At 45.0% G+C, this 11539-nt stretch overlaps 1 protein-coding gene and 1 pseudogene across 1 annotated transcript in view; one reads left to right on the top strand and one right to left on the bottom strand.

Moving 5' to 3' along the window:
• Window positions 1-3323, bottom strand: part of SAE1 (SUMO1 activating enzyme subunit 1) — a 70352-nt gene extending 67029 nt beyond the window's left edge. The window contains exon 1 of the mRNA XM_008583776.1: window positions 3182-3323. Within this exon, the coding sequence (XP_008581998.1) occupies window positions 3182-3279 (98 nt within the window). The 5' untranslated portion in view covers window positions 3280-3323. The remainder of the gene's footprint in view (window positions 1-3181) is intronic.
• Window positions 3278-10918, top strand: LOC103599631 (annotated as a pseudogene).
• The last annotated feature ends 621 nt before the right edge of the window (window positions 10919-11539 follow it).

Genomic DNA, 11539 nt, shown 5'->3' with positions numbered 1-11539 from the left:
GCACCTCGCTCAGCCAGTGAGCAGCCGGTCTGTATGTGGGATCCGAACCCTCGGCAGGAGCGCCGCTGCGCTCCCAAGCAGCGCACTGTAGCAGTGCGCCACCGGGCCGGCCCCCCAACTCTTAGCTATTGTAAAGAGTGCTGCGATGAACATTGGGGAACAGGTATGCCTTCGACTTGATGATTTCCAGAACCAGCATGCATTTCTAAAAACAAGACATACTCCTTCGTAACCATACCATTTTTTTTTTTTTTTTTTTTAAAGATAACCGGTAAGGGGATCTCACCCCTTGGCTTGGTGTTGTGTGCACCACGCTCAGCCAGTGGCTTGGTGTTGTGTGCACCACGCTCAGCCAGTGAGCTAAACCGGCCATCCCTATATAGGACCCGAACCCGTGGCCTTGGTGTTATCAGCACCACACTCTCCCGAGTGAGCCACGGGCTGGCCCATAATCATACCATTATAACATCTAGAAAATAATTCCCAAATATCATCTAACAGGACTGAATATTCAAATTTCCCCTATTACCTAAAAAATATTGGTTTGTTTTATAAAAGTTCCCTTTTTGAACCAAGATACAGTCAAAAGCTTCACACATTGCATCTGGCTATGTCTCCTCACTCTCTTTTAATCTACAACAGTCTCTTCATTTGTTTTTTCCGTGACATTGACTTTTGGAAGAGAATCAGGGCAGTTGTCTTGTAAAATGTCTCACATTCTATACATCTTATCAGTCTGCCAATTCTCAGGCCTTTCATTTCACAAAGGAACCCCAACCCCCAGAGTTCTCCTATCCTAACTGGAGCCTCCTTAGAGGCAGGTCAATTCGCTTTGTGGGTCTCTTTCTTGTCTATACAGGGAAGGACATCACTGCCCTTCCTACTCCAGAGAGCTCTTATGAGACTCAGTTGGAAATGGACATATGGCTAGCCAGTTAGCTCAGTTAGTCAGAGCATAGCCTTGTAACACCAAGGTCAAGGGTTAGGATTGCCATATCAGCCGGCCGCCAAAAAAAAAGAAAAAGAAAAAAAAAAAAATCAAAGAAAATGGACACACAAGAACACTTAAATAAACTCTGTAAGACTGTCTACAAATATAGAGATTACAAATTATAGATAACCCCTATCCTCCCAACCAGGTCCTCAGATAAATCATTCCTACCTCTCTGAAAGTTTCCAAACGACATTCCAGTTTAATCCTTATCAACTTTGCCCCGGCTCCTCAAAAAAACTACCTGCTCCCCCAACCCCTTGAATTAACCCTTCCAGTATACTTAGGATCCCCTCCCCAACCCTTTGGGACTTCCTAACACCCCAAGCTTTCAAAGTTATCTTCAACTCACCTAAATCCTCTTTACATCCCTTCCAGAAAATAGCAGTTCCTTAACTCAATCAAGCCCACCTATGTCTTCAGGCAGATTCTCACCAATTAATTCCCTATCTTATATTTCAGGTGCCTTCAACCCTCAGACCACCAATGTTAATGCTTCATGATGACATTCCCCCTACTCCGAATTGCAGAAGACCCCACACACATGAAATGAGTCTGACGTACCACCCATTCCACCCCTCCACATCCACCTTCTCTCACCAAAAACTTCTGAAAAGCTCCCACCCCCTCAGACTAAATTCTCCTGACCTGTCTGCCTCCCCAACACCTTAGACTAATAAATTCTATACTCTCTGTACTCTCACATCACATAACACTTCCATTTCTGCCCACTTTAACCTATTCTCCACACAGCAAGGGGGATCCTTTTACAACACAAATCAAATCGTGTTATTACCATGCTGAATACACTCCAATAGGTTTCCCAGCACACTTAGAATAAAGACTACTCCTCAACTCCTTTGGTTCCAGCCACCCTATTTCTCTAATTTGCCAAGCATGCTTGGGCCTCCGGGATTTTGCATCTACTGTTCTCCATGCTAGGAAGGTTATTCCAAATGGCTGCATGGCTCTTTCCCTTCAAACAGGCCTGAGGCTCAATGTCACCTCTTCAGAGCCCTCCCCTGGACACCCTATCAAATTAGCTCTCCCACCTCACCATTCTTTATTGAACAATCAATATTTTTGCTCTCTTTTTCTCCCTAGAACTTGAATTACTTGACATTACTTCTTCTTCTTTTTTTTTTTTTAAAAGATGACCGGTAAGGGGATCTTAACCCTTGACTTGGTGTTGTCAGCACCACGCTCACCCAGTGAGCAAACCGGCCATCCCTATATGGGATCCGAACCCATGGCCTTGGTGTTATCAGCACCGCACTCTACCGAGTGAGCCACGGGCCGGCCCCTTGACATTACTTCTTTATGTTCGTCTCCCCCACCAGAATGTAACTCCATGTGGGCAAAGACCTGTTTAGTTCACTAATAAAGGCTCAGTGCCTAGAATAATGCCTGTGGCAGGTGCTCAGTAAATTTTGGTTTAAATCGATCACCTCTTTCAAAGACTTCATCCCCTCGGGTAAATTAACTACTCCTCAATACCCAATCTACTCCACAAAGCCCAACCTACGTCTCCTGTCCGCTCTGGACACAACCCCCATACCTAGATAAAAGCAACCCCTGTAGGAACCTCCAGACACACACACCCTCCACCCACTCTCTCTGAGACACTCAAGACTCCCACTTGATATAACTTGCTCCCAAACTCCTCAAAACCCACATTCATTCAAACTGGCCCGCCCCTGGGGAGTCACAAGAATGTAAACTCACATCTGTTAGGTTCGCCAGCCTCCCGAGTTCAGCACAGAACAGGTTCCCACTACCTATGAATGAATGAACTTCGCCCCTGCTTCGCCCTTTCCATGCATTCCCGGCCCCTCTTATCTCCCAAACCCCCAACCGTGACCTAAAACCCACCATCGCCACTTTCGGTCGCCCGATTACCTGAGTATGAATCCTCCTGCTTCCTCAGGACTCCCCCACCGGCCCCCTTCGGTGGCCTCCAATCCCTCGCAATGGCCCTCCCACCACGCTGGGACGTCCCCACTTCCCCATACCTTCCATAAACATCCCCAAACAACCCCTCCAGTCCTCTCAGAAACGCTACCATCCCCGAGCACATAATTCCTGCCTCCTCTCTTCAAATCAGACCTTCCCCTTCCCTCAGGGCCGCAAACACCTCAGACCAGACCGGCCCTCCAGACCCCAGGCGCCTCAAGCCGCACTGGCCCTGACCGTTTCTGGGCCTCCAATCCCCACAGGCGGATCTGCCGGTCATACTGCGCCGCCTCCTCCTCGCTGATGCCGCCGCCAGCCTCCTCCTTCTCCACCATGGCGCGGGTTCTCGCAGCCTCCGCTCGGGTTCCACTCCCGCCAACCACCCGCCGGTCCCGCGCGCCTCCAACCGCCGCCAGCCGAGCGCTCCGGCCGCGTCTACGTGTGCGCCTGCGCCAGGGGCCGCGCCTGCGCAGCACTTCCTCCGCGGAGCCTGGGACCACGTGGACTCTACAAGCCTCAAAGGTTGGCCAGGGACTGTCAGTCAAGGAAGGGAGGCTCGTAGCAATCTTGGCCGAAAAAATGGCGCAGCTTAAGTCCCCACCGGGATGCCCACGTGGTCATTTATGAGGATATTTAATTCTGCAAATGTTTATGGGGCGCCTACTGATCCCTGGCATTGGAGATGTTGTGAAATTGAGTGGTGAATAAAATAGACAAAGCCTTGCCCTCATGGAGTTTACGTTCTATGGAGGAAAACCCAAAGAGAAATAAATATAAATCAGACGATGATAAATGCTTTGGAAAAATAAAGCAGGATATGGTGCTACAGAGTGATGAGGTGCTCAGGGAAGCCTTCTCAGAGACAGTGGCATTGAACAGAGATCCGAGGGCACCAAGGGAACAAGCCATGTGGATAACTGGGAGATGGAGCATGGGGGAGCAGAGGACAGTAAGTGCAAAGCCCCTGAAATGTGTCGTTACCAAAATTCCAAAGGTCCGTTTGCTTGCCTCTCTATAGCCAATAATTCAGAGAGAACTGTTGGTGTAAGGAAAGATAGCCTTTAATCAGGAAGCCAGCAGTCTTGGGAAATGGTGGATTTATGTCTCAAAGACCATCTCCACTTTTCCCAGACTTGTCAGAGGGTTTTATAGGGACAGGTGGTAGGGGAGTTGATTCATGGTCACCATCCTCCATGAAGTCAAGTCATGGATTCAGTTCTGGTTAACCTCAAAAAGATCTAGTTAGTAAGCTAGTAAAGAATGGCCACCTGGGTTAATAATTTCTTCTATAATTATTCTGTGTACAATATGAGCAAAAGTCATTATGTTCTAGCAATCATATGAACAAGAATCATTATATTGGGGCCGGCCCGGTGGCGCACTGCTACAGTGCGCCGCTTGGGAAGCGCGGCAGCGCTCCCGCCGAGGGTTCGGATCCCACATGCAGACCGGTTCCTGCTCACTGGCTGAACGAGGCGCGGGAGCAACACCGAGGGTTGCGATCCCGTTGCTGGTCCCGGTCCGGTGCGGGGGCGACACTGAGGGTTGTGATCCGTTCCCGGACACGAAAAAAGACAAAAAAAAAAAAAAAGAATCATTATATTCTAATATATAGCTGCAAGCTATGCGATTCCCGTTACAAGAGTAAGAAAAAAAACCTTGTAATTTAGAAGTTTAACAAAATGGAGTTGATACAGGAGGTGCTCAGTGTCCTTGGGTTTGGGTTCCCAGCCACTCCCTGAAGTCTCAGTACCCATCCTCTGGCTTCTCCTCTCAAGGAAGGTTATTGTTGCCAGATAGACCTATTTTCAGCACCAACAGGGGAAGATGAGATCACAAGGGGCTGGTTTATGCAGATCCAGTGACTGGGCATGCTCAATAGAGCACAGAATATTCTTGAATAATGCCTGGTGCGTGTGATAGGGTCTGACCAATGAACATGCTCTAGGAAGAGACCAGCTGAGCATGTGCAAGACTAAATGTTACATAACTGGGAAACGCCCCCCCCCCTTAATTGAATATTCATTAGATAGAGAAACTATAAAAGCCAAATCCCAGCAGATGGCAGGGTTGCTGCTCACTCTCTTGGAGGGTACCTGCACTTGCTGGCTGAGGTGTGTGTATTTTATTTTGTATCAAACTTGCTTTCAGCAAGCAGCAGCTCATTCTCTTGAGCCAGCCTGCCCTCTGTACAGAGCTTTAAGTGTGTTTTCTTGCTTTTGTGTTAGACTTAATGTCTGTACTGAACTTACTTTTGTGTTAAGCTTGGTGTGGGCCCTGCTCAGTCTCTGGAGCTACACCACTCTCTCTGTGGAACCTGCATTTCTTATCTATTATATTAAACTTGTTCTCACTTTCTACTGTGACTCTGCCCTTGAATTCTTTCCTGTGGCAGAGTCAAGAACCTAGTAAGAGGACTACGTGGGTTGAGGCCAACTATTGGGCCCCCCCAGACCTTACCTCTGCCATCAGAGTCACTTCTGCTCAGCCTGTTACAGTGTGTGCTGGCATAATTGAGAACTGTGGAGAGAACAGGGTGGTTGCCGAATGAGAGTGAGCAAGTGATGAGATCATAGATGAAGTAGGTGGGGAATCATGTAGGCCCTTGTAGGCTAATGATAGTTAATAAGTATTTTCCTTAGGCAAGGCACCTTTTTATTTGTTACTTTTTGAGCGCTTCTTATATGTTAGCGACTGATCTCTGTGCTAGGGATAAAGCAGTGAACAAGAAAGGAAAACAGCTGCCATCTCATGAAGTTTGACTGTGGTTTAAAACACTGTGCACTAACCAACTGAGCTACCAGGCCAGCCCACTTCATGGAGTTTGAGTGAGCTTGGATTATTTTATAATATGTGTAAAGATTGGGTAGGTTCTTTAATATTCTCATTTCATAGCTGAAGAGTCTGAGGTCCATAAAAGTTATTAGAGGGCCAGCCCATGGCTCACTTGGGAGAGTGTGGTGCTGATAACACCAAGGCCACAGGTTTGGATCCCTACGTAGAGATGGCCGGTTTGCTCACTTGGGAGAGCGTGGTGCTGACAACACCAAGTCAAGGGTTAAGATCCCCTTACTGGTCATCTTTTTAGAAAAAAAAGAAAAGTTATTAGTAGTCTGAACAAAGTCTTATACCTTCGAAGTAGCAAAGCCAGGATTCAAAACCACGCTGTGTGGCCCAATGATTCATCAGGAGGTTATACTGCTGGTAGTATAGCAAACTCCTACTCTGATCTTGCCACGTGAGGTACATTGGATATATTTCTTCCCATTTTACAGATAAGAATTCAGACTCAGAAAAAGGTAACAATTCAGGGCCAGCCTGTGGCTCACTCAGTAGAGTGCAGTGCTGATAACACCAAGGCCACGGGTTCGGATCCTATATAGGGATGGCCGGTTTGCTCACTGGCTGAGCGTGGTGCTGACAACACCAAGCCAAGGGTTGAGATCCCCTTACCGTTCATTTTTAAAAAAAAAAAGAGTGCGGTGCTGATAACACCAAGGCCACGGGTTCGGCTCCTATATAGGGATGGCCGGTTTGCTCACTGGCTGAGCGTGGTGCTGACAACACCAAGCCAAGGGTTGAGATCCCCTTACCGGTCATCTTTTGAAAAAAAAAGAAAAAGAAAAAGGTAACAATTCATCCAATGTCACAGTTTCATTCAAAACCTATTTGGCCAATGCCTACTGAATTGTTTATTACTATGGAACAAAATTATGTGAAAATGTAGGGACTTGAAACAATAATAAACATTTATTATCTCTTATAGTTTCTGTTTGTCAGAAATTCAGCAACAGATTGGCTGAGCAGTTCTGGTCTCTCATGAGCCCGTAGTCAAGTATCAGCTGGGGCTGAGGTTATCTGATGACTTGAGCTGGAGGATGCCCTTCCAAGGTGACTCACTCACATGACTGGCAAGTATGTTTTGGCTGTTGGCTGGGGACTTCAATTCCTCTCTATGTGGGTCTCTTCACAAGGTTGCTTGAATGTCTTCCCAACATGGCTTCTTGAGTGTTCTCACGTAATGGCAGGTGGCTTCCCCCAGAGCAAGTGATCCGAGAAAACAAGCTGGAAGCATTGATGTCTTTTATGACTCAGCCTTGGAAGTCGCGAGCTGTCACTTCTGCAGTATTCTATTGGTCACACATTGGTCAGCCCTATTGATTGTGGGAGGGGACCATACAAGGGCATGAATACCAAGGGGCAAGGACCATTTGGGTGCCATCTTGGAGGCTTGTTACCATGTCTACTATGCACCATGCCCGGTGCAAATAATGTGAACAAAAGAAACATGGATCTACCCTGTGTGCAGCTGACAGTGCAGTGGGGAGAGAGGCAGTACTTCAATAGTGAAAGAATAATTCACTAATTTAATTATTCAACTGATATTTACTATGTGTTCAACTTTGTGTCCTGCCTTGGGGATACAATAATGATAAAAATGGACATGCTCTGCTTTAGGGGAAGTCACAGCCCAGTGAGAGAGAGGAACACTAAGAAAAAAGTGAGGGGCTGGCTGATTAGAGCATGGTGTTATAGCTCCAAGGTCAAGGGTTCAGATCCCCATAACAGCCAGCCACCGGAAAAAGAAAACAGTGACATTAATACAAATATAAACTTTCAAAGGTGCTGAGAAGGAAAAGAAGAGGAAACTATGACGTGTCTGACTCAGTAGAGGGGTCAGAAAAGGATATTCTGAGAATCAAAACTTTCAACTGAGGTCTGAAGAGTAGGTAAAGGTTAAAATTGACAAAGCAGGGAAAGAACCCCAGGCAGAAGGGATGGTTGCACCTGCCCAGACTCAGAGTTTAAGTTCATTCTGTCTGTCTCCCTGAGGGTGCCCCCCTGAGGATCTATCCCTGGCCCTCAGCACTAACCCCCAGACACCTTGTGGGAAGTTTAAAACATACTCACAAATTCTTTGCTATTCCTCCTGTTGAGAAGTAAGATCTATGTGCTTTGCCCTTGACTGCTTGATCAACAGAATATGGTAGAGGTGAGTGCTGGGCCAATTTCTGGGTCTAGTGTTTTAAGAAATGGGCACCTTTCAATTTTTATTTCTTTTTTTTTTTTTTAAAGACAACCGGTAAGGGGGTCTTAACCCTTGACTTGGTGTTGTCAGCACCACGCTCTCCCAAGTGAGCTAACCGGCCATCCCTATATAGGGATCCAAACCCGTGGCCTTGATGTTATCAGCACCAGACTCTCCCAAGTGAGCCACAGGCCGGCTCTCAATTTTTATTTCTTGAGACACTTGCTCTTGACAACAGCCTCCATGCTAGCAGAAAGCCAAAACAACTCTGGGAGAGGTCCACATGGAGAGGAAATTTCTGTTTTCCCTTGTGAAATTAAATTTAAATTGATGCTGCACTTGAGCTGGATCCCTGAGGTGCCAAATAAGCACTCCAATTGCCCTGAGGCTGCCATGTTGTGAGGAAGCCCAAACCAACACATAAGGAAGAAGCCCTGAAACTGCATTTTGGTGTGTATTTTTAAATGGATGTATACAAGCTTTGAGTGCTAGTTAGTCTATAAAGTATTGTATTCACAAGGGATTTATTTATTTATTTATTTATTTTAAAAAATGACCAGTAAGGGGATCTTAACCCTTGACTTGGTGTTGTCAGCACCATGCTCACCCAGTGGTGAGCCGAACCTGTGGCCTTGGTATTATCAGCACCACACTCTCCTGAGTGAGCCATGGGCTGGCCCACACAAGGGATTTATTCAGGGTTTCTGGGAGTTTGGGGTTGGAAGACAGTGTAACCCAAAACCAGATTGGATAAAATGCTTGATTTTGGCTCAGCTTCCAAATCTTGGACATAGGGATAATAATTCCTATCCTAAATTAAATAAGGCAATGTCTATAAAGTGAATGGTTTGTAATGGGTGCCAGATAAGTGGTATTTACCACTATTATTATAATTCCCAACTCTCATGTCCTTTCTTTCAAACTTTACCTCTGGTGCCCCAACTCCAACACCATCCCACCCTACCAGGACATACAGTCTATTGAAGCTATCACCTAAATTTATAAAATTAAATACATTAGATTTTCTTAAATTCTTCAGTCTGTCCGACTGGAAAATCTTTCCAATTCGTTAAGGTTTTCTTATTAATCTAATAAATTAAATGTATAAGAATGGTAATTCTTGAATTAGCTAAATAGTTTTATGTCTATGCAATATATCATGGAGAGGGAGTGTGTAGGCAGAATTCTAAGATGGTACCCAAGATTTCTGCCCCCTGGTACATGCCCTTTATTATCCTCCCCCTTTGAGTATGGACAAAACCGTGGTCATATTGGTGAGGTTGCAACCTAAAATCACAAACATAAAGCTGGTACTCAAATGTACAATTTAATCACAAACACAAATTTGAGAATCATATATCTCACTGGGAAACACTAATAGGCCAGATTCTCTTAAACATTTCCAGCGTATAAAAAGTCAGATATGTAAAAATTCCTTAACCCGGGGCCAGCCCGGTGGCGCACTGCTACAGTGTGCCGCTTGGGAGCGCGGCGGCGCTCCCGCCGAGGGTTCGGATCCCACATACAGACCAGTTCCCGCTCACTGGCTGAGCGAGGTGCAGGCGCGACACTGAGGGTTGCGATCCGTTGCCGGACACGAAAAAAGACAAAAAAGGAAAAAAAAAAAAAATTCCTTAACCCAAAATATTAATTTCAGAGGTCTGAGTCACTTGAACATTTCTATATTTAACCCTAAAAATCCTCAATTAAACACTACTCACATTGAGGGGTGAGGATTGGAGTCTCTGTTCCCTTCCCTTGAAACTGGCCTGGCTTTGGTGAGTGTTTTGACCAACAGAATGTGGCAGAAGGGACACTGCTAACTTCTGAACTAAGTCAGGAAAAGGGAGACCCTTCCACTCTGTTCTTGGGAACAATTGAACTTGAGCTCTAAGCTGCCAGAAAAGCAGTCCAATTGCCCTAAGGCTGCCATACTGAAAGGCGGCCCAACCAGCCCATAAGGAGAAACCACATGAGAAGTCCTGAGACAGCATGAAGAAATAGAGATGCCTACCCAGTCCCTAGCTCTCCAACCATCCACTATTTGAGTTCTAGCCAAGTGGTCTGCAGTCATATGAAAAATCTTTCCTGAATTCATGACCCACAGATACTTTGAGAGATAAAAATTGATAAAATGATTGTTGCTGTTTCAAGCCACTAAGTTTCAGGGCAGTTTTGGGTTTTTTTGTTTGTATTGTTTTGTTTTTAAATTGTGGTAAAATACACATAACATGAAATGTACCATCTTAACCATTTCTAGGTATAGTTAAATAGTGTTAAGTATTGTGCAGTCAATCTCCAAAACATTTTCATCTTGCAAAAGTGAAACTCTATAGGAACTGTCAAAAGACAAAATTACAACAAATTTAGTTTAACAATCTAATTGGCTTTTATTAGTGATTTATGAATCCAGATAGCATTTCATCTAAAAACAGAGAGGTGCTACACTGGGTATGGCAGAACAGTCAGTTTTGATTAGGTAGCTTGAGCAGGAACATAGAAAAAGCATAATACAGAAAGCGGATTGGGGAATGAAATAATGGTGGAAGGGTGGAAATAGATTCAGCCGCCCACGCTCCCGGGGGAGCCCATTCTCAAGCAGAGTTGCAAAGTGAATTCCTTCTGTAGGCTTGAGTCAGGACCTCTCAGTCATCTTGGTAATACCAGATTGGCTGCCTAAAGCTGCAGGAAAAAGACCAGAACTTTCAGGTGAAAGCTTACTGTATCCAACAGTTCAGATATGGCAGAAGTAAAGTCAATTTTCCAGTAAGTTCTTCCAAAACAAGGGCAGTTGTCTATGAAAGATGTAACCACAAGATGCTATGTAAACCCAAACTTTTACCCTTAAAATCTCTGACTCTGGAGAAAATGCAGCAAGCAGCACGGATATAATTTGCCGACAAGAAATGACAGAAGAGGAACAGGAGCAAATAACCCATGACTGATAACTTAGCACTTTAGGGAACACCTACCTCACTTACTAAAGGAGCTAGAAAATAATTTGCATCTGGATGCTGATAGTATTTGTTAGTAAAACTGATAATGTATCAATAATACAAAAATACCTAAGATGGATTAAAAAAAAAAGCAGATTGGGTTAACATCAGGTTACCTCAGGTTACTTTCTTAGGAAGGGTTAAAACAAAGGGGAAGTCCTTATCATGCTGACAAAACTGGTCTGTTTGAGAATTTGGCTATTATCTCTCTCTCCAAACTTCTCAAAAGGTCAGATAAACAATTAGTTTAGGTTTGGGGGCTTGAAATTTTAGCATGAGTGACTCCATTTTGGTTTGGTCTTTTGGGGCCTAGTGCAGGATCTCAGTCCAAATCAATGGCCTTCTATAAATTTTATTTAGAGGGCCGGCCCATGGCTCACTTGGGAGAGTGTTGTGCTCATAACCCCAAGGCCACAGGTTCAGATCCCTATATAGGGATGGCCGGTTACCTCACTTCAGAGAGCATGGTGGTAACAACACCAAGTCAAGGGTTGAGATCCCTTTACTGGTCATCTTTTAAAATAATAATAATAATAAAATTAAATAAATAAATAAATAAATAAATTGTAC

Source organism: Galeopterus variegatus, unplaced genomic scaffold (genome assembly GCF_000696425.1).
Source record: "Galeopterus variegatus unplaced genomic scaffold, G_variegatus-3.0.2 Scaffold3034, whole genome shotgun sequence".
Taxonomy (NCBI): Eukaryota; Metazoa; Chordata; class Mammalia; order Dermoptera; family Cynocephalidae; genus Galeopterus; species Galeopterus variegatus.
Note: the sequence above shows the minus strand (reverse complement) of the source record. Positions and strands in the feature narration are given on the sequence as shown.